Raw genomic sequence first — 26,998 nt, 5'->3', positions numbered from 1 at the left:
GAGGAGGAGGGAAAAAATGCCACTCAGCGATCCCACCAGTTAACACTGGAACGGTAACTCTACACAACTCTATGTGCGTCCTCTGACAACAGGGAACCCTTCCCGGTGGCGTTGCATTATGGGAATTGTAGTTCTCCACCTGACGGTTATTTCCGCCCTCCCTTAAAAAAGTATGTTAAAAAAGGGGGTGCGTCTTTATTTCTCCCCTGGCGCGTTGCAGCGGCCTCTGACATTATTTCCTCCCGCTTTCTTTACCGTCATGTATGATGAGAGTCGCTGTTTCCCGCGACACGGCGGCTGATTTTGTGAACGGTGTCCGCTTGCCCTCCTTCGCTTCGTGAGCTTTTTGCTCCCGGACGGGTCAGCGGGTGCGGCACGAGATGCAGCACCCCGGTTGCTCAAGGGACGCGCCGTGATCGTCTGGCAGGGTGAAGGGAAGGGTGGGGCAGAGAAGGGAGCTCTGCATGGAGGCTCCGCTGAGCTCCTGATCTGGCCGAAATGGGTGGAAAAGGTAGAAATCATGTAACCTCTGCAAGTCACCTCGTTGCCTTGGTCCTCTTCGCTTTTTGGGGAGCAGTGAAGGCGAGGCCCCTGCTCAACGAGGATTACTCTTGCAGCAGCTGCGGGAAGCCTAACATTGTGATGGTGATGTGCGATTCCTTAGTAAGTATTTGACTTTTTCAAAACAAAAGCAAAACTATCCAGAGCAACTTCTTTCCAGTCATGCTGCTGCTGTTTGCGAAGGAATGTGAGGCGGGATGGTGTAAATTTAAATACAGTAGCTACTCTTTCAGGCTCAGCTGCTGTGGACCTGATCTTCCTGCTGCTTGAGCCTAGCTGCTGTTTTTCCCCGCTTGGAGGTGCCATTTACATGCTAGAGAACCCCATGCGAAAAGAGCTTGTATTGAGAGTGACGTTTGTTGCTAAGCTTTCACTTAATAATTGGAGAGCATGTTCTTGTGTCACACTTGGGTTGCAGTCCTATACACGCCTATTTTGGGAAGAAATTCAGTTAACACAGTGAAAGTAAACTTTCAGCACTTAAGATATAACTTTTTGCAAGATTATAACATCCAAATGTACTGTGCTGCCTGTGATAGGAGAGGAGGGGGAAATTTAGCATTATACAAAACAATTTAGCATTATACTGAAAAAAGGAGAGCATTATATGAAACAAGTCAAGTAGTGCTTTATGTACGCTAGGGGTTATAACACCTCTAGGATAAGTGAATACAGTATGTGGGAGTGAACCTGAAGCAGCTTGCAAGTTTTGCTCAATAGTGAAAAAATAAAAGGTACAGGAGCACTAATGGTGCTCCAGAACAGGGATTTACTTTGCAAATGGGTCATTGGCAATGAGTTCTTTCTTCTTCTGATTTAAATTGGGAGCGGGGGAAGTGGAAAGGTTGCCCACGTTGTCATACTTCATATGTCTGGCCCATACATCACACTGTCTTCTTTGCCTGCGTTATTGCAAATGGCCAGCTCCAAAACTGCTCTTAACCAACATGACACAAAGTCTTCTGGGCAATTAGTCACTGCTCTCATGCCGTTGTTCATTCCTGGAAAAACTTGGAACCAGTCACAAAGTCTCACTGAAATCCCAGTAAGGAAATCACATAGTTCAGTTCTTGCTTAATTGTACCTCTCACTGAAATGTTTCAATTGTCAATATGTATATTTGTAGGAATATATATTTCTAACCATGCTGGTGTCCTGTCAGTAAAGACATGTTCCTAGAAAACATATATTGCATCCAGAACCACTGAAATGGGTGTTTTGGTAGAATGTGTTTTTTACAGCGTGATTTGTAACATTGCATTGTTTAATGTGGTTTATAATGTTGCATTGATTAATTTCCAGAGTAATTCTCAAAATGTTTTTCCCCTGCTGCATGCAGGATGGAAGGCTGACATTTCACCCAAAAAATGAAACAGTAGACTTGCCTTTTGTGAACCTCATGCGAAAACATGGCAGTCTCTTTCTTAATGCTTATACCAATTCTCCAATATGTTGTCCTTCCCGTGCAGGTAAGATCATACTCAAGCAAGAAATACATGAATAGAACCTATTTAAATACTGTACTACTTTATGATAGCTAAACTTTAAAAGATTTTCCCTGGGCAACCTTGAAACTTCTGGTTCCTTTTTGTGTCTGTGAGCCAGGCCTTCAGGATAAACATAGTATCACTGGCATGTTTTAAAAAGGAAATAAATAATATGCTTGTGGGACATTAGGAGTGGGTTGTTGTCTGTATTTACCAAGTGCAGAGTGGCTGAAGGTCAACGTTAGAAGATTCATCATGTGAGTTAGGGCTAAGCCTGTTGTCATACCCCTTTTATAAGTGGAGAAACTAGGCTGGGTATGACAGTGAACTGCACAAAGCCACTCAGTGGGCTTCTTGGCTTGTCTTCTAGATGAATAAGTTATATGACTTACACACCTTGCACACTCTTTAGGGATTGTGTTACAAGAACTCCCTGCCTTGGGAGAGACCTCCCCCCCCCCCATATTATCATTTTTATAGCACCTTATTTTGACTGGCATTCCATCTGATTAGTTGGCTGTTTTCTGTTTTTATTGATATTTTTATTTGCTGCTCTGTCTGTTCTACTTTTTTCTTTTATTTTGTTAATCACATATTTTGAGTATTAGGTGCCTTGGGCATTTCCTATAAGTGGGAAGACAAAATGGAAAGCCCTTCTAAACAAACACTTAACTGAGGATTGGTTAAATGGACTGCAACATTTATTGGTGCTCCTCCTTTTTTCTTCACACTGATGATCAGAATGAACCACCCTCAATAGATGGTTAGGATACCTAGACTGAGTCCAGCACTGGCTCCTCTCCCCTCTCCCTTCCATGGATTGTCAGAGCTGAGAGCTTATCCATTAACAGAAACCTGCTTCCATTTCTTCACACCTCTTACTGTATTATGGCTTCTGAGAATTAACCTGTCAATAGTGTGACTGAAGTTAGGAGATTTGACTCCAACTCGTAGTTCGGAAAATAGTGGCAGTAGCAAGTTCCTTTCCTTGCTGAATACAAAGTAATCAAAGCCTGGGAATAATTGCTTTTAATATTTATATTTAAGTAGCTTGCTTTAAAAGGCAAGGTAGAACTAATAATAAAAATATTTTTCTTGTGATTGGAGAGACAGTGGAGAGGGCAGAGGGGTTGTGAAGATTCCTCATGCTGCTGAATGAGTTCTGGCCTCCTGGAGCCATTGTAACATTGGGTTAGAAAAATATAGTAGCAAAGTCTCTATGGGTTCTTGAAGCCACAACTTCTTGCTTTATGGCAGGAGTAGAGAACCTGCGGCCCTCCAGAAGTTGCTGGACTACCACTCCCATCATCCCTCACCATTGGTCCTATTGGCTGGGGCTGATGGGAATTGTATTTCAACAATATTTGGAAGGCTACCGGTTGCCCATGCCTGTCTTACGTGATGCCTTTTAGCTGCAGTAGAAGTCATAAACATTTATTTATTTTGTATACCGCTATGTACCCATAGATCTCAGGGAGGTTCACATCATAACATTACAATATAAAAAACCACAAAACATTTAATAAAAATAAGAACAAAGACAACGCAATAATCCCCTCTTCCACAACACATTCAAAAGGGCATCTGATGTCAGTCAGCCAAAGACCTGCTTAAAGAGGAACGTTTTTGCCTGGTGCCTAAAGGTGTCTAATAAACATGCAAGAGGAAAGCTGTGCATACTTTGTTTTAGTCAGATTTTATATGTTTCATATGATTCATCAACCAATTCTGTTATGGGTGGGTTTCTTGTTTTTGTTTTAGCTATGTGGAGTGGCCTCTTCACTCACATAACAGAATCTTGGAATAATTTCAAGGGTTTAGATCCAAATCACACAACGTGGATGGACCTCATGGAAAAATATGGCTACTATACTCAGAAATATGGAAAACTGGATTATACTTCAGGGCATCACTCAGTGAGGTAAGCAATTGGGAAAACCCTATCTCTGGTTAAAACTGGTTAATCAGAGGCGTGATTACTGCTAATTGAAAGCCTCCTGGCTAAAACTGAATTGTTATTTTATCATTTCTATGTACAAAGTGCTTTTCAGTATTTACTTCATTTATCCTGACAACACCCCTTTTGAGGCCCTAAGACTTTAAGTTGAAACAGTACTTTTTGTTTTGTACTATCTGTAAACCTACTCATAAATGGATGTGTTCTCTGTAGTAACCTCAAGTTCTGACAGTTCACTCGTCTGTAAAATGTGTTTCCCTGTCAATTTTTTGTTCCATTAAGTATATGAAACTGGTAGCACTTTTTCAGATGATTTTTTAAAAAACACTTTATCGAAACATTTTTGTTTCGTAACTAAAATCCTCATCATTGCTCAAAGAAGTCCTTATTGTCAGGGAGCTACAGAATCCATTATAAAGGCAGCAAACTTCTCAGAAGGGTTTATTGTAAGAACTAAGTACCTTGGGAGAGCTACAGTCATTTGCTCTTGAACAAATATTACTGCCTAGTCTTTTTCTTCACAATGCAGCCACTTGTAGGCAACCTTTCTGAGGGTCATAGTTTCTTTATGCTGCATAAGGAGAAAATAATTGGATGTGTCATTCTACTTCTAACACGTCTAGCCCTATTTACTGAAGCTCAAGTTTCATATTCTCCCTTTTCCTTTGTGCATGCTGCAAAGAGTTGAAAATGCAGAGGGTTGCAAGGGGAGAAGAGGGAGGCTGCCTCCCCTTCTCCAGCATCGCTTGGAAGAGATCAGAAATGTCCCTTTCCATTTTAAATTAACCATGGTTTGTTGTTACAGCCAAACCCTAAACCATGTTTAATCTAAATTAGTTAGTTGTCAAACCTGTCTTGTTTTCAGTATGACTTGAGTTGACTTGTTTTCACTAATCCTGGTTTACTTAAGCCTAGCCACAGTTTGTCCATTTTTAAATGTCACAACAAGCAAAATTTAACTTCCCAGCTTGTTGCTACAACCATGCAAAGGCAGAGGAAGAGAGAGAAGTGCCCAGGTACAAGGCTCACTGCTGGGCCATGTTTGAACATCATTTGCAAAGGCAAACTGATATGAATATCTTTTTATAAACTCAGTTAAAATTTAATGTCATAAACCACTGAATACAAATGGTAAGCATGTCAGAAATCTGAACATAATGATAATTTGCCTGTGATTATAAAGGTAAAGGGACCCCTGACCATTAGGTCCAGTAATGGATGACTCTGGGGTTGCGGCGCTCATCTCGCTTTATTGGCCAAGGGAGCTGGCGTACAGCTTCCAAGTCATGTGGCCAGCATGACTAAGCCGCTTCTGGCGAACCAGAGCAGCGCATAGAAATGCCGTTTACGTTCCTGCCGGAGCGGTACCTGTTTATCTACTTGCACTTCGTGGTTTTGAACTGCTAGGTTGGCAGGAGCAGGGACCGAGCAACAGGAGCTCACCCCATCGTGGGGATTCGAACCGCTGACTTTCTGACCTGCAAGCCTTAGGCTCTGTGGTGTAACCCACAGCACCAACTGCGTCCCTATGCCTGTGATTGTATCTACATGGAAATAGCATCTATACTGAATACTGTTCTGATTTTCAGTAACCGTGTGGAGGCTTGGACCAGAAGCGTTGATTTTTTGCTTCAGCAAGAAGGCAGGCCTGTGGCAGAACTTGTAGGTAACAAGTCCTATGTGAGAATCATGCAAAAAGATTGGAAGGCCACCGACGATGCTGCAGCTTGGCTAAGAAACAAAGCCACCAACTTGACACAACCCTTCGTTCTTTACTTGGGGCTAAATTTGCCTCATCCATATCCTTCACCTTCCTCTGGAGAAAATTATGGGGCATCTACATTTCGGACGTCTCCTTATTGGCTACAGAGGGTATGCAAATATTAGCGTATAGCTTGATATATGTTTTTTAAAAAAAGAATTGTATTTCTAGAGCATTTTATTCCTCAACCCACAGAAGGACCATAGCTCAGTGGCAGGGGGTCTCAAGTCCCCAGCACCTCCTGGTAGGACTGGGAGAGGTTCCTGCCTGAAACCCCAGAGAACCTCTGCCAATTAGTGTAAACAATACTGATCAAGATGGACCAATGGCCTGACTCAGTATAGGGCAGCTTCCTATGTTCCTAATGCTGTGTGACTCAAATCTGAAATGAAAGATTAACCACAGTACAGTGGTACCCTGGTAGTTGAATGCCTTAGTTGTCGAACAAATTGGCTTCCAAACGCCGCAAACCTGGAAGTGTGTGTTCTGGTTTGCAAACTTTTTTGGAAGCCGAACACCCAATGCAGCTTCCGATTGAGTGCAGGAAGCTCCTGCAACCAATTGGAAGCCGTGCCTTAGTTTTTGAACCATTTCAGGAGTCGAACAGACTCCCAGAATGGATTAAATTCAAGAACCAAGGTACGACTGTATTTTATTATGTTGCCAGATTGTCTGTGACCAAGTACAGCAGATATGTACTTACGTTTTTATACTAAACTGTAATCTCCTCCCCCCCCCCACCCCGGAATTATAGTAGGGTGATAGTGCTGAGAATTCTCTTTTCAGAATATCTAGTCCTACATCCTTCCTGTTAAAAACCGCTATGCTCATAGTTCCCTGGATAAATTGAAAGACCCATGCTATTTTTCTAGAAAAAAATGGTGCCGGAACTCGACATGAACGCCTCCCTTGTTCTCTTAGAATGGCAATGGCGCCTACCTGAGAAGTGAGTCCCAACGAGTTCCGACTGAAAAAAAAAGCCATGAGAATGACTAATAAAACCAGTTTAAGCTTGTGATGTAAAGATACTCTTTATTATATTTGTGTATTACATTTCTATCCCACATTTCCTCCAATGAGTTCAAGATGGCATACATGGTTTCTTTCTGTGAGGGGGAGTCAGCTCTTCCTGTTTATTTGTATTCCATTTGAGTTGTTTCCAGGTTCTGTTTTTACAATGGTCACACAAAACTCTCCAGACTGGTTGCCATGGCTCCCACTGCTTAAATGGCAGTGTAACCCTGTAATTCAGCAGAATGTTTTAAAGGAAACAACCATTTCTTCACAAAAGCATCTTCAGCGCATGGTTTACTTTTTTTATATGTAATGAGAATAGTGCTCAATTTTAGTCTCCATCATTGCAATGTCTTAGAATTTCAGCTGTTTAAATGATTTCTTCATTACTCCTTTTTTCCTCTTGTCATCCACTCCAAGGGATCTGTATTGAGCTAGTGAAGTACAATATCATCAGAAAGTGTACACCTTGTATTCTGTTTTCTAGGTTCTCTAGAATTTTTGTCTAAGCTCTAGTCCCTGAATATCCTTATACTAGGGAGAACATGCAGTTGTTGTTAGCTTGGGAACCGAGTGCAACCAATTTCTTCACTCTTCTCAGGTCACCTTTCATCCCTCTGTGTGGCAGGAACAACCTCATGGCCAGCATGAGCTGCAGAGATGGCTTTTGACTGTTGGCACAGGAGAGGCTCAGTGGGAGAAAAGTTATGTGCAGTGTTATTTTCCTAGAAAAAGAGGTGCCAGAACTCACCATGAATGTCTCCCTGGTTCTCTTATAATGGCAATGATGCCCATCTGAGAGGTGTGCGAACTCCGTTCCAGTGAGTTCTGGCTGAAAAAAAGCCCTAATTATGTGCCTTCTGCTAGGATCCACCCCATAATTGTGTGTTGGAATGCCTAATGAGAAGTATGGGTGGTATGTTTTGGAGTATACCTAATGTGTATTGTACAATGTATATATTGTGTACTGTGGCTTCCCCATTCCTGTGAGCTGACTATGAAAGCCATTATTGCAATCATATTCATCGTCTGTTGTATGTATGGATTCCGAATTTCCTTGAAGCATCTATTTACTACATTTTCATACAAAACCTAGCTGGCTGTAGTATCTCGGGCACTAATTCACAGGATTGCTTCAGGTGAATGTTTGGTTATATTGTTTTCCATGGAAAAACTGGAGCCAGACAAAAATAGTCTTTTGTTTGATTCGGAGTTTTCTGAGGGGACAGCTGTGAACATCTAAGAAGTCAAGAACCCGGCTGGATCAAACCAAACATGCATCTAGTTACAGCATCCTGAGTCTCACAGTTGCCAATCACATGCTTCCAAGCCGTGCAATAGGGTAGACCTCCTGTGCTGTTGCCTCACAGCAACCAATAAGCACTGTCCATATCTCTAGCTGTGACATTGTCTCCATTGATGACAATTAACTTGAACACATTTGCCCAGTACCTCGGTTTTCAAGCGTCTCGGAAGCCAAACATTTTGGTTTTTGAATGCCGAAAACCTGAAAGTGAATTCTTCCATTTTCAAACGTGCCTCAGAAGTTGAATAGCTTCCGAGGTGCATTTCTCAATTTTCTCAATGGAATTGGCCGACCGCCCATTGCGCCTCGGTTGTCGAACATTTCAGAAGTCAAACGGTCTTCCGGAACAGATTACATTTGACAACCAAGGTACCACTGTAGTTGAATCAGCGGCTTCAACTAACATTGAAGCTAAATATGAACATGAACACGAATACACGTTCTACAAAAATAATAATTGGGTATTCACTTCCAGAGAATTGCTGTCAAGTTAATATAGTGCAGTGATTTGATTGCTAAACAAAGGAGTTCTTTTCTGTGAGCCATGGGTTTCTATGCAGTATGTCACACTTTGACTTTTGCTTTGAATATTGGGTTGCCATTATGTTTATGTGTATGCACCATTGGAAGTCCTGCCGGGCACGTAGAGTTAATTGTGTGGTTCTTGGGGTTGCAGCAATGGCCTGTCTAGGTTGGAATGAAGCTTAGCGCTGAATCAAGCTCTCTCATTTGCTGAATCAATTCAAAGCAGTGCATCAACATGATGGTCTCACAGTACGCTATGTTGCTAAGCAGATGGTCTGTAAGGTATCAGCTGGAGCCATCTTTAAGACGCGTGGCTTTGTTCCTAGACGCAGGCACAGTGGTGAGCAAGGGAAGACCACACGTTCCATTTTTTAGGGAAAGTCTTTCTTGTAGACGCTTAGGGAGGGGGATAGTGGAACCGGAAGAAGCTGCTGGCTGCAAAAGAAGTCGTCATTGTGGTGGAAGGCTGTGATAATCTCCTAAAATCTAACTGAACCTTATGGAAGCAGGCTGTAGCAGATCCAACTCTTTACCTGAATGAATTGCACAGGCAGGAAAAAAGCACCAAGTGTAGTGGTAATGTCTGGAGTATTGCCTCTAAACACATGCTACATTTTGCTGCACAGATCTCTGATAAGAACAGCAGTGGGTCAGGGACTCTCTCCTTACACCAATGTTCTAACCTATTGAGAAGCAGATTGGAGGTGGAATTCGACTAAGTTTTTCCCTGAGTACATACATTGTAGTTAGTGAACATGACTAAGTTAGGCCCACTGATTTCAATAAGTGTACTTTGTGTTACCCTTCATTGAATACCACCCTGGACACCTTCCTCAAAGCGCACTTTCTCTGCAAAGCTTTTTGGCACAAGTCCCTAGTCTTCATGGCATTCTCTAACTATGCCTAAGTACGTATGTGCAACTGAACATATCTGTTTATCCCTGTCTCCATTTCCCTCCTCTTCCTCTGGGTCATATTACAGATTGCACGCCCCTCAGGGCAGGATCCTCTGCAAAGCACTGTGCACTTTGGTCCTGCTCTGTAAATAATGCATTGGGCAGGATTCACCTAAGAAGTCACGTCAGCACAAGCCCTGTTCGAGGACTTCTGCTTGCGCAATGGGGCCTTCCCCTCTTCTTCTCCCCTCATTTATAAAACATGGAGTCCTCATGTTCAGTCAGTATGTCTACCTTGGGCTGCTGACAAATTGGATGGTGATAATAGTTATCTTTTGACAAAATAAAACATTTTTACTTTGTTACTAGGTGAGATACGAAGCCATCAAGATTCCAAAATGGCTTCCATTTTCAGAGATGCACCCAGTAGATTACTATTCCTCTTATACAAAGAACTGCACAGAGAAATTTACGGAGAAAGAAATCAGAGATATCCGAGCACATTATTATGCCATGTGTGCGGAAACGGATGCAATGCTTGGTAAGTGATATCCTGATTCTCTTACTAATATCATAATGTATTTCTCAATACTATTACTGCAAAGATCGTTTTCTTCCCTGATTCTAGCCATGTAGAGGCTACAGTCTTAATTATGCATTATTCAAAGTCTTAGAACCGCAGCCTATATATTTTTCATAGCTAAGCTTTGCGTAAAAAGATTCCACCCCCCAGAAAGTAACAACTAGATGTTTTCTGTTGGGGTTTCTTTAATCTATTATTTAATAAAACTTCTATCATACTCTGCCTACAAGGTTAGAATCTGATCCATGAAGAAAACAATATGTCTCAGTTCATGTATTAAGGACTATGGTAACGTCATTTCGGTTGCAGAGGCCAGGACTAGCACCAGCCCACCCATGAGGTAGGCTGAAGCAGCTGCCTCAGGCAGCAGAATCCTGCGGGGCGGTGCCCCCACCCCTGCGGTTGCACAGCTGCAGTGGCAGCTGCATCTTCTTCCAGCAAGATCTCACAGAACTCTCACGAGATCTTCCCGGAGGAAGGTACAGCTGCACAGAAGGGTAGCCACTTCCTTGTTTTGCCTCAGGTGGCAAAATGCAAGAGGCCAGGACAATCTCAGGAGTGTACACAGCAATCTTAATGCAAATAATGTAATATGTGAGCCAAGCAATTATGTTTACAAATGTAGCTCTGCACTGTGATGATATTCAACTAAGTCAAACTTAGTAGACCCACTGAAATAAATGGACTTGACCAACTTTATTTCAATGGGTCTACTCTTGATTCAGGCCGGATATCATCCGATACATCTGAGCTGCATGACTCTGCAACTCCTTTGAGGAAAGGATCAGGTGGGCCTTTGCATGTGTCACACAAGGCATCATTCATGTGGTTCTGCCCCATGTACATCTTCCTGAGACCTGGTCTCAGCCACCACCACACAAATGACATTAACCTGGTTTTAGATGTCTGTACCAAACATCTGAGGGACACAGGTGGCACTGTGGTCTAAACCACAGAGCTTAGGGATTGCTGATCAGAAGGTTGGCAGTTCGAATCCCCATGATGGGATGAGCTCCTGTTCTTCGGTCCCAACTTCTGCCCACCTAGCAGTTTGAAAGCACGTCAAAGTGCAAGTAGATAAATAGGTACCACTCCAGCGGGAAGGTAAACAGTGTTTCCGTGCGCTGCTCTGGTTCGCCAGAAGCTGCTTAGTCCTGCTGGCCACATGACCCAGAAGCTGTCTGCGGACAAACGCTGGCTCTCTCAGCTTATAGAGTGAGATGAGTGCCGCAACCCCAGAGTTGTCCGCGACTGGACCTAATGGTCAGGGGTACCTTTACCTTTACCAAACATCTGTGGCAGAAAGTGCTGCAAAGGGAGTGTTGAGTATTGTCATGCCTGCAGTAAAATTCTGACAGGAGTGTTATTAGGGAGGGAATGTAATTAATCTGGTGTATTTGTTCTCTGTGGCTTAATACATGTAAGACATGTACTTTATGGAAATAATATTCTGAGATGGCTGTCTTGGGGGAAGAGGTTGGAAATGAAAGGATATTCAGGCATATCAATTCTGACACTGTAGCAATTTTATATTGCTATTGCCAGAAGAGCAGAAAAATTGTCAAGGAACATCTCCTGAAACTGAAGTGAGGTAGAGTGAGGAATCCTCTCAATTATTATGAATCTTCTTTTTATATGTTGGCTTCACATCTGGAATGCTGTTCCCATCTGCTGCAGAATTTGGCATTCTGAGAATTCCAGCTTTAATTCCTAAAAGCCTAAGTGTAATGAGAGAGATGGAGAACAGAAGCGAGAAGGCGCTTAGGTCAAGTGTTTTCTTTGGGTAGAATTTTGGTGCCTTGCTGTCTCTTTGATGATCTATGGGCAGTATAGAAAATCTCCATGTTTTGGGCTTACTGATCAGTTATTACAATCCATGCCAGTAGTTGTAACTTCTTTGAAAACCCTTAGCGTATGTAGAAATTCAGGAGAAATTTGACAGTTTCATACATGATAATAAACACTTTGGGTGAAATCAAGAGAACTACAATGAACCCAGATATTGACAACTCAAATCCTAGGTGCACTTACTCATAAGCAAGTCCCATTGTGTTCAGTAGAGCTTACACCCAAAAAAGTATGTATGGGGGTGGCCAGGATTTTTTGTTGTGGGGGCAGACCTTTTGTTTAGAGAGGCAGGCCTTTTGTTGGGAGGAGGGCAGATCCTCAGTTTGCTATGTATTTGATTGATTTTTATTTATTATGGGGGGTAGCTGCCCCTCCCTGCCCCCCAGCTATACCCATGTAAGTATGTATAGGGTTGTGGCCTAAATCTTGCATCTGAGCTTGTGCACCACCTTAAATGGGATTCAGTGCAGTTTTTAAAACTCTTTCAAGTTTCAGACTATTAAAGCATACTTTGAGATCTGTATGGCAGACATAAATGTGAGCTTCTAAAAGTGGATAACTGTGGGTGTTTAGCAACAGATTAGCAAAATGCAACATTTCGGATGGAGATTTCTAGAAGTATGGAAGCCACAGTTGTGCATGCTGATATTTAGCTGTGGAAGGAACTTATTCAGAGTTCTCAAGGAGAAAATAAACTGCCCCTCATGATCTCCCATAATCAGCTTCTCTCCATCCTCCCAGAGGACTTTTCTTTGGAATCCTTGAAACAGCAACGGTTTCTGTATAAATGAGAACACAGGCAACGTGATCTAGTGTTTTCATTGCACTGGCAGAAGAGCTACCTCCTTGTGACATCTAAAAACTATTTTTATGCATGTCAATGTTTAATGAATATTTTGATGTTTGCGTATTAACCCTCCCTTATATTTTGTTGCAGGTGAGATAATTTCTGCTCTAAATGACACAGGACTACTCAGAAGGACTCTTGTCGTATTTACTGCAGATCACGGAGAACTTGCCATGGAACACAGGCAGTTTTACAAAATGAGCATGTACGAAGCAAGCTCCCATGTTCCTCTCCTTATAATGGGGCCGAATATTAAGCTGCAATTCATTCCCAATGTGGTGTCCCTTGTGGATATCTACCCTACCATGCTCGGTAAGCAATATTTCTGTTGGAATAGCAAGCTTACTTCATATGACCAGCAGGGATAAAAAAATATGGCTTAAAAGCACGAGCCGCTCACTTGGGACTGTCTAGAAGTTGGTGGACTACAGCTCCCATCATCCCTTACCTTTGGTCATGCTGGTTGAGGCTGGTGGGAGTTGGAGTCCAAGAATGTCTGGAAGAGCACAGGTTAGCCACCCCTGGTTTTAAAGCATGGCTTACTAGCAACCATGGTGCCACTACTGTCAGATAACTGCCCCAACATGCCTACACCATGTTGGGATTTACTGCTCAGCTTGCAAAGAAGGGACATTTAAAGGATCTGACACTGATCAATAAAGCCAAAATTTGGAGATGCCCCAGTCAGTTTCACCTCCTATGATTTAAAGTTAGTGTATATGAATCGTGTATTTTTGTCCACATGTGCACCGAAGCCACCCTTGATTCATGCACACATTGCCAGAATGATACTTGCACTGCTCTGCACAGATATAAAAATCACACTTTAAAAAAAATTAATAGTGTGCTCAAAGGACATGTAATGGGTTATATATTTAGGCAGGTGGGCATGGAGTTTTCAGCAGATCCCCAGTCATTTCCAAACTGAGATATTACTGAATGTTTTAATAATGGGGACTTAAAAAAACAACAACAAACCTGAATTAAATAATGAGGCTTTCAAAATCCTTCTGAAATTATAAACACCTGGAACGTGGAAAATAATGTATTCTGCCTTATTTTCGTTTCTGCGTCAAAAGTGTCCCATTTGCGGGAAGGATGAGAAATATTTCCTGGAGAAAAGAAACACTTTTAATTGTGGGAATATTTGCCTTCTTCCAGTCATGTTTGTTGCTGTTGGTTGTTCTGTCTGCTGCAGCTTGATTTCCTTCCCACCAAATTTCTGAGTACTGCTTCTTCTTCCTAGACTTAATCACACAGGCAATCCTAGATTAATCATAGGCCACATAGTGACCTGAATGTTGTCAAGGCACTAAGAAACTTGTTAGACTTAGCTATGTGACATCGCTGAGGACAAGAAATCAATGTGAAACTGGGATCGTTGCTACCTGGATCAGTGACATGAGTTATCCCACCTATTATCATCATCATCTTTGATTTATTCATTGCCTTCTGAACAACCATTTACACATAAGAGTATTAACAACACTTAAAAACACCAAAACAGCAAATACATTAAAGACAGCACTGAAACCCTAGCAAAGTAGACACCCACAGTAAAGAACAATTTATCCAACTGGGAAAGTTTGTAGGAACAAAAATGTATTCATTTGTCTAGGGATCATTTAGTAAATAGGATGATCTTGTAATATTGCATAGCCAATTAGATTTTACTGAGAGAAACAAAGCTAATTCGCTTACCCTGGCATTGTCTGAAGGCACATGGTACAGTTTTATGGAAGTGCAGCAGCATAAAATTAATGAGTGTGAGGATGATGCTTCCTGGGCCGGTCACATGGGCGAGCCTAACCAATTGGGAATCACACTGTGAACATGATAAGATGGCCATGCTTCATAGTTAACTGTATTTGACATGACATGACAGTACTGTATTACTGAGGGAAAATTGGGTCAATTCAGAGTGAGGGCAAAGCTCTTAAATAGGTGAGCTCTTATGAAGGAATCACTGTAAGGTCGCCAAGAAGTTGGGGATTTCTCCACTCCTGGAAAATAGTTAGTACTTTCAGTTCAGACCCTATATTCTAACTAGAGACTTTAGTTTAACATTACTAATGAATGAGTCACACAGTCTCTTAATCAAATCTCAGCCCCTACCTTCTTGTTCCAACTGTCTTAACTTCCCCTCTCTCTCTTCTTGAAGTTTGTATTTTTAAATCACCGTCCTTCCTGTGCTCTCATTCTCCATATGTTCTCTCCTGATTCTTCCTTCCTGTATTCAGAATATTAAAAAAATACAAAAAAAAATTCAAAAATGATTAATTTATTTAGGTGAGTAACAAACAAATGATTAATGTTATTTTCTCAGACACTCCGACTGATGAAGTAAGCTCTGACCTTATCTGTAGTAGACAGGAATATAGTCTCTGTCTGTGTGCCTTACCATTTGATTTTACAGTTTGTTTCTGTACATGTATGTGTCACAGCTTAACAATTTCCCTTAAAAGTGTGGTGTTGTATCTAACATGGCACAAACAGACTTTTATTCCTGCAGCAGATTTTGCCATCCTGTATTTCTCTTTGTAGTATACCACGGACACCCCCCCCCCAAAAAAAAAATTCACTCCAGAGGGTTCCTCTGCCCTCTGAAGCATGTTTTTGAGGATATGCAGGGATGGAAAGGGACAGGAAGTTCCATTGCACAAGTGGATGTCTGTTCCCTTTCTGCAGTGACAGCACTGGATGCAACCTATGGTGTTGTACCTCCATCTTAAAGGTTGTTTAAATTAGGCAGATGGGGGGGGGCTTCAGGGAGAAGGAAGGGTAAGTCTTACTTGTGCAAACAGGACGCTGCAATTAGATGCCACCCTTAGTTCAGAAAGATGTTAGGTTTAATTTCAGTGACTTAAAAATCTCTCTATCTCTCTCTTTTGCACCGCGTATGAGTTGCTTAAAAGTAACAAATAAACTGCTAATGGTTAGAACAGAACTGAAGTTTTGTGGAAATAATTTCCCTAGGTAGCTAGTATTAATTTTGCAGTAAGAAAATGTAAGAGGCATCTTGGACTTAATATAAATGCAAAGATAAGAGGATCAGAAAAGTCACTATAAGGGGCAAAGGACAAGTTGCAATGGTTGACATAGTATATAATTTATTTCCTTGTTGGTTTTATATATTTCTGCCTTTTCTTTTAATTATGTTTAATTCTTTTTAAATAATGTAAATATCAAATCTTAAAAACAAATTGACTTAAGTCACAATTTCAATTTCAGACGTTGCTGGAATACCCATACCCAAAAATCTCAGTGGATATTCACTGATGCCCCTGGTATTGAAACAGGCAGAAAATAAAGTCCCAACTAGAAAGCAACATCCTACTTGGATTCTGAGTGAATTCCATGGCTGCAATGTGAATTCTTCGACTTACATGCTGAGAACTGACAGATGGAAATACATAGCATACTCAGATGGTCGTTCAGTATCTCCTCAGCTGTTTGGTACGTTTGCTACTTGATTAATGTACAGTCTGATCCTCTGTTCTGGTCCGCACGAGTATGATAGGGAGGCGCAAATCAATGTTACATTAGCAGAACTAAGTAGCTCCTGTCTTGAAGCAACACAAACTACCAGACCTATGATTAATTCTTGCTTCATCATGTCTTGTGTGGTTCACCAGAAGAGCAGAGAAGCAGTGTAGTAAAGGAGTAGTGATAGTAATTAGCATCCCATTCTTCCTAAGGATCAGCACCCTCCTTTGCAACCATGCAAGTTTGCACAAACAAAATATGACAGTTAAATCAAAACACAGTTCTGCAGTCAATGCACTGCACTGTTGGAAACAGCAAAAGTGCAGTCTGAAGACACTAGAATCACTGGCCAAAGCCTGAGACAGGTAGGACAGTTGTCTCTTTAATGTCTCAACTGTGCATAGCCCAGTCTGCTTAAACCCATAAACCTGGGTTTGAATTTGACCAATGAACTACGGTTCTATCCTCTCAGATTGGACAATGTGGTCAGATGACTAGGCACCCAAAGAGGTTAAGGTCCGAAAAGGTGGTATGCCGTAGTCTAGGCCTGGGTACATTACCAAAATCATCAAGGGAGCAACTCACCTATGAGGAGTAATGACATTTGAGGGTTTTCGGGGTTTGTTTGTTAAAGGTGAGTAAAGTGGCATATGAGAGAGGTATATAAAAACATGCATGGTGTTGAGAAAGTGGAGGACGTTTTTCTTCCTCCCATAAAACTAGAATTTGGGACCATCCAATAAAGCTGAATGGTGAGAGTTTCGAGGGGAGGGAAAGGAGTATTTTTCCACGCAGCGCATGCTTAATGGAATTTGTTACTGTGAGGTGTAGTGATGGCTCCCAACTCAGGTGGCTTGAAAAGGGGATTTCAAGGAAGATGGAGCTATGTACCACCTCCAGTATCTAACACAGTATGGTCCTTCAGATGAAAGTTTTCCTTCTCCTGCTCTGTACTGACTGGCAGGGGGCTTTACTAGCCCAACCTACACTAGGGTGGTGTAGCCATTAGGGTGTTGGACTAAGATGTGGGAGAACAGGGTTCAAATCCCTTCTCAGATAGGAATCTTGCTGGGTGACCTTGGGCCAGGCACCATCTCTTAACCTCACCTACTTCACAGCTTTGTTGTAAGGATAATATGGAGATGGGAGAGCCATGTACACCACCTTGAGCTCTTTAGAGGAAAGCTGAGATATAAAAGCAAAATAATAGTAATAAAATGAATACTGGGGATTGAAATTGGGAGACCTTCTGCAGGTCAACCAAATGCTCCAGTGCTGCGCTACCGCTTTTTTCAAGTTCAGGCTCATTAATTTGTCCTAATCGTTCTTTGTTGCAGATCTCTCTGCCGATCCAGATGAACTAACAAACGTAGCAACCAAGTTTCCAGAGATCACACAGTATTTGAACAAAAAACTCTACTCCATCGTTGATTATCCCAAAGTCTCTGCCTCTGTTGAACAGTACAACAAACAGGAGTTTATCAACTGGAAACAAAGTTTAGGACAAAACTACTCTGATACCTTAGCTAACCTCAGGTGGCACCAGAACTGGAAGAAGGACCCAAACAAGTACGAGGATGCAATTGATAGATGGATTAAAGAGAAGACAAATCTGTGAAATGTCTGCAGAAAGTGAGAATGAACAATCTGCTCCTGAATGTAAAGAGACAGTGTGGGTGCAATAAGCAGTTTCCTCTTACTGCAACAGATACTGAAATGGGATGTGGGGTCAGATGCTATCCTCCAGTCTTTCCCGTTTCCCGACACAAATCCACTCTGCTAAGCTATAAATGCTAGCTAGCCCCAGTTGCCTGTTAACCAGGATTTGCTAGCCAGCTTCAGAACCTGATTTCAATTCTGGTTAAGAATCCCTGCTAAGTGACCTGTGATTAACATGGATGTTGATATAATGGCCTTATTGGGACATAATGTTAAATTATGGTTGTTAGCGTGAGCCTTGTCTGCACTTCCCATCTCCCTTCTCCTCTGGCACAGCCACAAAGGGGATATCAAAATCTTTTCCTTCCATTTTTAAGCAGAGTTTACCATTATGTTCAAACCTCAGCAAACCATGCTTAGTTTCGACTATGGTTCAGAGAAACCAACCAATGTCAAGCTGCATTTTGTCAATGTGATGTCACGCTGGGCCCTGCCAAGACTTGGAAAAGTATTCTGCCAACAAAGCGCCTGAGCTAAGCATACCCTAGGGGATAAATGGAAACCGCCACCCCTCCACCATCTCTAGCACTGATAAGAAGCCCTTAACAACCAGGGAAAATCTCACCATGCCTGTGTCAGGAGGTTGCTCTAGAAGGACTCTTGAGGTGGGTTCCCAACTCATCCCCATTTCAGAGGGGGAGACCAAACAATCTCCCAGCCCCGGAGAGCATAGAGCCCAGAAAGTCTAGGTTTGGGCATCTACCTACCAAAACAGTACAAGTCTGATAGTCCAAAATTATAGAGCTACTCATAGTAAGGGGTCTTGGGTGAAGTGTGAGAGACCAGACTATAGAAGCTGCTGGAACAGCACATATTGAAATCTAGCAACTCTTTTGAACTACCTTGTCTATTCTGCCATGCCTTTTGACCGATGGCCTCTGTTGCTGGCTTCTACTTAGATCCTGCCTTTAGAGCTAGGCTTGTTGATGCACTGCTTTTATTGTGCTTTGGCATAGACTACACCTTGACTTCAGTCTGCTTTTCACCTGGTTGCAGGAGCAGACAGGGCTACCCCAGCCTCTGCCTAAGAACTAAGCCCTGACATGGTTGGAGCAGGACAATTTGCTTGTTTCCCTAAACCTTTGTTAAGATTAATCAGAGTTTTGGTTTTGGACAAAGCAATAAAAAGCAGTCAACAGAAAACAGAAGCAAAAGCTGATTACATCTGCACTAGCCCCAAGACTATACTTTTTCAGGTGGTAAAGTATATACTGTAGTGGCTAGGACTTAGCTGTGAATTAGGAATTCTCAGGTTTCAATCTTGTCACTGCCATGAACTCACTAGGTGCCTTAGACAAGCCACTCTTTCTCCGCTGTTGCCTGCAATATGGGGAATAATCGGTGGCTTGCCATACAGTGTTGTAAGGATAACAATTAGATGCATGTAAAACACTCTGAAAGCACTATATGCATTTGTATTACCATACTTGGAATAGCAAGTATAGCATTTGCAGTGCCCTAACTGGAGTGGCTAACCTTTGAGCTTCCATATGTTATTGAACACGACATCCCATCAGCCCCAGCCAATATGGTTCATAGTCAGGGATGATGGGAATTGGAGTCCAACAGCATCCACAGGATACTTTGTAAGCTACCGTATTCTTGCACTAGTTAAAGTATTCATTTTGTGAGTGAGTTTGTGTTCTAACTGGATTTTTTTTTCTTGGTCAGAACACAACATTTCAAAGTGCAGTATTAACAGTTTAGGGCTGAACAAGGGCAAGCACATCTGTTCAGCCTCCCTCCAGGTGATCCATTTGCATTCATCCCGATTTGTTTGCACAAAGCTTATAGGAAGGTTAGATTATACCTAGTCTTATTGAGCATTCATCCTCCATTTTGCTTGTGGTTATGTTTACATGGAATCATTTGTTCACCCTCCACTTTTCGGTGCATTTTTCTGTCACTTTCAAAACCACAAAGAGTCTTGAGTTTTTAAAAAAGTGGATTTGTTGTACAAGAGCAACATAACCCTTTAACCCACCTTGAATGTAGAAACCTGAAGTTCTGGTACGCATTTCAATTCCTCCCACAAAACAGAGAAGTCTGGCAATACCCTCAGTTACTACTGAACACAAAAGAGGTACATGCAATTTTAGGTCCCCACCATACTGATGCCATTTGTGACTAATGATTGTGTGATACAGTCCTGAATTCCTTTGGGTTAATGGTTTGTGTAGCAATTTACAAGTGGGGTTTTTTAACAACACCCCCCCATGAAGTTAGTAGTATGGTGGTGGTTAACATTGTGTGGGGTAATGCTAGATTCATCTACATTTCCTTCTTATTCTTCTAAGGGCTTGCAGCTATTAAAAACCGCTGTTTTCTTTTACTGTATTGCATAAGCCTTTTAAGTACTGTACTGTTTAACCTTCATGCAACACACTCCAGATACTTGTCTGGGTATACCAACACGGCTTGCATTTGCAGTTTAAGTGTGAGCAGCATATGTTGTTTCATTTGGTCTAAATATCCAAGACATTTGCATGCAGATTTTTGCTACTCAAATATGTTAAATCTCCCTAGCAACCGTTGTCCTTTCGATTACACACACACACACACACACACACACACACACACACACACACACAGAGCTAGTCCCCTTTCCTTCAAGCAAATGCAAGGGCAAAGAATAAGAAGAAACTCAGAATAATTTGGATCTGCTCTCTAGTGCAGTGGGGAAAACTAGTTGTCTTAATCTCTCCCTGCCCCTGCCAAACCTCCATGTATTGGAACTGAGAGGTGAAGTTTAAAACGAAGAAAAGTGGTATTTGTGTAGGCAAATCTCATCATATTTCCCTCAAATGCTGAACATGAGTGGCCCCATGCTATGAACCTGTGCTCAATAGCCTCCAAGACCTACATGTGGAGGCGGAGGTTGATCTGGAAGCTGCAGCTGGAGCAGAATACAGTGGCCAGTCTTGTGAATGGAGCAGCCTAGCATCAGCATGTAACACCCTTGCTGTAAGAACCGTACAGGCTGCCAGTATGCTACCCATTTGAGATTGCCTTATGAAATCCAAAACAACAGCCCCAAACTCCTCTCCCTGCATTAAATGGTTTCAGCAGGAATCCTAGAATTGCAGAGTTGGGGGGGGGACGGGACTCTGAAGGAAAAGGAAAAACGAGTTTTGCCTTTTCCTTCTGCAGAAATATACCCCCATTACTCTCAGAAAATGCTTGCGTTTGAGGCTAACATTCCCAGCTCCTGTTGCAGATGGCTTGGAAATCCTGAACAACAGAACTTCTGTCATGGGTTAATGATGAAGTGCCCTTTTTTGTGTGCTCCTACTTTTTAATGTTTTGTTACACGAGCTACACAACATCTTTGTGTTTTTTCCCAAATGAAAGCTAGTGGGACACTGAGCTACTACTGCTTTAAGCAATGCTGCCTCTGAAGGGAGAAATAGGACAGGATGCTGGAATTCATTTCAGCATTAATAAACAGCTTGGGCTATGTTCAGACAAGCACTTGTTGCATTTCATTTTATTTCACTCCCTCTGTTCTATTACAATTTGCTTACATGTATCCTGTGCATACATCCTTGCTTGTCCTGGAATTGGTGGGTTCCTTATTTGTTTATAAATGCTAATTTCCTTAATTGAACCCATGCACACCCAAATATCATTTTATATAGTGTGCAAGGGACCAACTGTACAAAAGCTTCAACCTTTTTACTGACAGACTTTTTATGTGAAAAGGGAGTGGAGTACCCAGAACACAGACATATTATCAACTCCTTGCGCTATTTTCTAGAGCAAATTGTGCAAAAAATAAAATCCACCTGCTGGAATGAACTCTACTTTTATGTGAGAAAAGAGAACAGAATATTAACTATCAAAGGTGAAAGTAATTATACTCCTTTAGAAACTACTGCAATTGTAGATTATCAGTCAGGGGTACTTATATATGACATTTATTTGCACCTGTTACAAGACCACATATTTTTGCATACTTGCCACTAATGCCCACTTAGAAAGGAACTACATTTGCATAAAGCATTCTTAAAAGCCTTTCAGTTTTGCAAGTTACATTTTGTACCTGCTGATTTTTCTCAACCTCTGCCCACAGGTCATTGTCAGCTTTCATTACAGCTTATATGCTAATTAGACCAATCATACTGAACAGAAAAGACAATTACCATATGCTTCATATACAAAATGTCTAATATTAAGTTCACTTGCACTGATTGTGCGGAATATGACAAAATTAAGAAAGGCAGTATATACGGTCAGTTTGCATAGCAAAAGCAGTCCTTATTTTTGCCCCTTTCTCTTGAAAAGGGACAAAATCTGTGGCAATGGAATTTGAAAATAACACACCTGAAAACTGCTGTGATGGGTGAAAGCAACAGATTATGCAGAACCCCGTTGTTGACAAACCTAACAAAATGATTGTGCTAAAACCACATTGTGCAAGTCCTGTCATAAGTTATGGAGTGCAATGAATTGAACAAAACTTCAGGAAGTTTAAAACATTTGGCTGTTACCATGTCCAAGCTAAGCCCATTTACTTGGAAACAAGTCCCTACATTTGCAGCAAGGGCTTAAAATAGCAGCTATATCTGAAATGGTCAAATAGAATTTCCTGGCCCTTCTGGGTTTCCTTGATTTGGAAGAGGGTCATGGCTTCATAATCGATTAAACTAAGCAAGGGTCACAAGTGCTCCAGATTCACAGCCAAATTTCAGTAATGGGTCGGCGCTGTGAAGTGTGAAGTATTAATTAAGGTTCTTGAGCAAGTGCAGAGTGCGTCTTCCACACTGGAGTAGGCAGTAGCCCTCAGACTTCCGGTGTTAAGATGGGAGTCCCAGATTTGAGCAAGTGAGCAGCCCACAGGAAAAGAGCACCTAGTGTGCTTGAGGTGGGCGCTATAATAATTTGTCAGTTCTCTTTTGCCTTTTTGTCTTCCTCCTTGGGTACTTCCCAGGCCAGATACAGTACGGCAAATCGGCTGCTGAGACATCCCCAAGGGATTGCGGTAACAGAGGTCGTGGGGTGTGTAGGTGTTAAACGTCTGATTTCCCCAGGAATATCCGGGCTAAATGAGTCAAAAATACTTGTTGACAATGTCCTGGGGATACTGCAAAAAACGTCCGGGGCCTGCAGTCCCACAAGCAACTGTTTAGAAGCCGCTTTCGCAAGCGGCGGAGAGCGGCTTCTCACCCTCCTCGAGGTGGACGACCGTGGAGACGGTGGGCGGCTTGGTCTGGCAAGGGCACAGCCAGCGCCCAGGGCGCTCAACAGCCGCTTGCGGCGGCGGCGGGCGATGCCGGTGGCGAGCCCTCCGTCGGGGCTGCCCGTCGGGGCAGCGGCACAGCCTGCGCTGGAGGCGCCGCGCCCACGGGCCGTGGCTGTGGAACAAGAGGCACACGTAGGGGTTGAGGGCGCTGTTGGTGGCCGCCATGATGCTCCCCAGGGCCGCCCGCGCTTCGTCGCCGCCCTCGGAGGAGGCGAAGGCCAAGGCCAGCTCCAGGAGAAAGCGCGGGAAGCCGCAGAGCGCGAACAGCATGGCCAGCGCCAGCGTCAGCTGCAGCGCCCGGGCCCGCGCGCGGGGCAGGCTCCGCGGCGCCGGCGGCGAGGGCAGCGCGCACTTGGCGACGGGCAGCAGCCGCAGCAAGAGCGGCGGAGGCGGGCGAGGAGCGGCGGAGGCGCCGGGAAGCTCCGCGCCGTAGTGGCGGGCGCTGCCCGCTGCCCCCCGCGACGGCTCGGCGTCGTCGTAGTCGTCCTTGGCGCCGGGTGCGCCGCCGAGCGCGCTGAGGATGCGGCCGCAGGTCCCGCCCAGGAGGCAGGCGGGCGCCACGAAGCCCGCGACGGCCCAGTACAGGGCGTAGGTCTGGCCGTGCCAGCGGGGCCGCTGCGCGAAGATGCTGAGGCAACGGCCCCCGGCCTCGGGAGGCGCCAGCCGGTAGACGAAGGCTTGCGGCAAGGCGAGCAGCAGCGCCAGCAGCCAGCCCAGCGCAGCCAAAGCGCCCCGGGCGGGCAGGAAAGAGAGCGGCGGGTGCGCGGGGCCCGTCACCATGTGGTGTCGCTCGATCGCGATCAGGACGAGCATGTGCGAGGGCGCCAGCAGCCCGGAGCCTTGCAGGAGCCACAGCAGGCGGCAAGTGGCGTCCCCTACAGGCCACGCCGCTTGCCCCGGCTCCACGTCGGCCGGCGGAAGCTGGGAGAGCAGCACCAGCCCGCACCCGTAGAGGTCGGCGATGGCCAAGTGCGCCAGCAGGAAATCCATCTTGCGCCGCCGTCCGAAGCGGGCCCCGCAGCAGCACCCTCCGCAGCGCAGCCTGTGCAAGAGCAAGCCGTTGCCCACCAGCGCCAGCAGCAGGATCGCGCCCGCCGACAGGGTCCGCGCGCTAGGCTGCCCCAGAGTAGCGCCGGGGGACGAAAGGTTCAAGTTCCACCCGGGAATCGCGATGCCGGATAAGTTGGGTCCGACGGCCAGGCTGTCCGGGTTGAACGCGTCCTCCATGGCAGCGAGGATTGTGCACGGGTGCCCTCGGCAGCATATATAGGGGCTCTGCCTGTCACCTGTCACTCACCGTGGGTGGGCGCACCAGGCTGCAGCCATCGCGCCTGTGTGCTCTGCCCACTCCTCAGCCCATCTCGCCCTCCCCTCCATTTCAACGGTTGCAGTCGTCTTGAGCGGAGTCAGGGTCTCTTCACTGTCACATTTTCCACAGTCGCCTCCCGAAAGCACACGCCTTTCGCAGCTAAATACCGGCGATCAATTCTCACTAAACGAAAAAGATCGGTTCCCCGCTCCCCTCTGTAGAAGGCAGCATCTATTCACTGTTGTTTTCCCAAAGGGGTTCATATCTAGCTTGAAGGTGCTAGAAAACCTGTTGCAAGGAAAGCACAAACAAATCCTGCAGTATTAGAAAAGCCCAGGAGTCTTGCCACGGACGCCACCAAGAACAGACTGCATATTCTTCATAACCTTATCAAAGCTAAAATCGTCTTGTGCCCCCTGCAGCAGTTTGATGTACAGAAATTGTTAAGCTTTTCACAGCATCAACACTTATCAGCTGATGTCTGCACATCAAGCTGCTGTTATAGGCATAGCTATAGTGGGCAGGTAAATAGCTGACAACTGTGAAACTCACAGATGCAGATTAAACAGCCAGAAACTATTGCTCCTGATTTCCATACTTCCTACAGTGCTCCTGTGGTATTTTCACAGCTTTTGCCCCAACTTGGTTTGTTGTTTAGTCGACTCTTCGTGACCCCATGGACCAGAGCATGCCAGGCACTCCTGTCTTCCACTGCCTCCCGCAGTTTGGTCAAATTCATGTTAGTAGGTTCGAGAATACTATCCAACCATCTCATCCTCTGTTGTCCCCTTCTTGTGCTCTCCATCTTTCCCAACATCAGGGTCTTTTCCAGGGAGTCTTCTCTTCTCATGAGGTGGCCAAAGTATTGGAAACTCAGCTTCAGGATCTGTCCTTCTAGTGAGCATTCAGGGCTGATTTCCTTAAGAATAGATAGGTTCCAGCACCATAATACAAAAGCATCAATTCTTCGGAGATCAGCCTTCTTTATGGTCCAGCTCTCACTTCCATACATCACTACTGGGAAAACCATAGCTTTAACTATACGGACCTTTGTTGGCAAGGTGATGCCACTGCTTTTTAAGATGCTGTCTAGGTTTGTCATTGCTTTTCTCCCAAGAAGCAGACGTCTTTTAATTTCGTGGCTGCTGTCACCATCTGCAGTGATCATGGAGCCCAAGAAAGTAAAATCTCTCACTGCCTCCATTTCTTCCCCTTCTATTTGCCAGGAGATGATGGGACCAGTGGCCATGGTCTTCGTTTTTTTTGATGTTGAGCTTCAAACCATATTTTGCGCTCTCCTCTTTCACCCTCATTAAAAGGTTCTTTAATTCCTCCTCACTTTCTGCCATCAAGGTTGTGTCATCTGCATATCTGAGGTTGTTGATATTTCTTCCGGTGATCTTAATTCCGGCTAGGGAATTTGCATATAAGTTAAATAAGCAGGGAGACAATTTACAGCCTTGTCGTACTCCTTTCCCAGTTTTGACCCAATCAGTTTTCCATATCCAGTTCTAACTGTAGCTTCTTGTCCCACATAGAGATTTCTCAGGAGACAGATGAGGTGATCAGGCACTCCCATTTCTTTAAGAACTTGCCATAGTTTGCTGTGGTCGACACAGTGAAAGGCTTTTGCATAGTCATGACCTGTCCATCTTGCGTGCCCGGCACGGCATAGTTCATAGCTTCTCTGAGTTATTCAAGCCCCTTCGCCACGGCAAGGCAGTGATCCATGAAGGGGCCCAACTTGGTAGAAAGGGGAAATCAGACCAGCAAAAGGTCTTCTCCATTTGTGGCACATTAACAGCTGACAAGTGTATTGGGGCATAGATATTTGTAAACTAGAGCCCTCTTCATCAAACAGGAAATATGTTTTTTAAGGTGCTGCCACCTTGCTCAGACTAAGCAGGTCTGAATCTGTTCAGTCCTGGATGCAAGACTGCCTGTGTATTCTGGCTTAAGTTCCATGGTGAAAGAAAGATGGGATATAAATGTGTTTTTTCTTGTGTAGCCAAACACAGTTACCTTCCCCCTGAATTTTAAAAAAAATTCCTAAAGAACAACAACAACAAAAAGCCTAAATGATCAGGTGACTTTACAGAGGTCCTTGGGGAGAGTAGCTCAATCACTTGGGAGGGGGGGACACAGAGAGGCTGATTGAATGTCACTGTGTTATGTGGTATTTTTTTATTAATTAAAACAACCCATACACACATACACAGCTAAACTTGTTTACAAATCCTGTTCAACCGAAAGCGATTCTTTGCCTTGGTAGTTTGGAAAGTTGAATCCTGTTGGAAGGCATGTTTGTTATTGTGCTATGATTTACTGTACAATAGTTTTTTCTGCATCTTTTCATTATAAAGAATTACCGCAGAAAGGTTGGCCACAGATTAATACTGCATGAATGTACTTGTATTTTTATTGCAAAGGATAAATCTTTCTCCTACACCAAGGCA

General features: G+C 43.7%; 2 protein-coding genes across 10 annotated transcripts; one reads left to right on the top strand and one right to left on the bottom strand.

Annotated features, from left to right (window-relative positions):
* Positions 1–144: 144 nt before the first annotated feature.
* On the top strand, positions 145–20,323 carry ARSK (arylsulfatase family member K). Of its 2 annotated transcripts, XM_081880490.1 has the most exons (8): positions 145–663; positions 1,901–2,030; positions 3,810–3,969; positions 5,595–5,877; positions 9,878–10,049; positions 12,877–13,098; positions 16,018–16,242; positions 17,610–20,323. In XM_081880490.1, the coding sequence occupies exons 1-8, from the start codon at positions 499–501 to the stop codon at positions 17,888–17,890; spliced, it is 1,638 nt and encodes a 545-aa protein (XP_081736616.1). In that variant the 5' UTR covers positions 145–498; the 3' UTR covers positions 17,891–20,323. The 2 variants fall into 2 exon arrangements, with proteins under 2 accessions (XP_081736616.1, XP_081736617.1); XM_081880491.1 differs by lacking the exon at positions 1,901–2,030 and having other exon boundaries at positions 566–663.
* On the bottom strand, positions 5,912–25,307 carry GPR150 (G protein-coupled receptor 150). Of its 8 annotated transcripts, none has more exons than XR_014161108.1 (3): positions 23,158–25,307; positions 14,902–15,016; positions 5,912–6,734 (listed from the first exon to the last, which is right to left on the bottom strand). XR_014161108.1 is itself a non-coding variant. In XM_081880530.1 (2 exons), exons 1-2 carry the CDS (start codon positions 24,458–24,460, stop codon positions 14,982–14,984), a joined length of 1,338 nt encoding a protein of 445 aa, XP_081736656.1. In that variant the 5' UTR covers positions 24,461–25,306; the 3' UTR covers positions 14,068–14,981. The 8 variants fall into 8 exon arrangements, 1 of the variants encoding a protein (XP_081736656.1); XR_014161109.1 differs by lacking the exon at positions 5,912–6,734 and adding an exon at positions 11,235–11,809; XR_014161110.1 differs by lacking the exon at positions 5,912–6,734 and adding an exon at positions 11,836–12,718.
* Positions 25,308–26,998: the final 1,691 nt, after the last annotated feature.

Source organism: Podarcis erhardii (genome assembly GCF_964252035.2).
Source record: "Podarcis erhardii genome assembly, chromosome: 11".
NCBI classification, from domain to species: Eukaryota; Metazoa; Chordata; class Lepidosauria; order Squamata; family Lacertidae; genus Podarcis; species Podarcis erhardii.
Note: the sequence above shows the minus strand (reverse complement) of the source record. Positions and strands in the feature narration are given on the sequence as shown.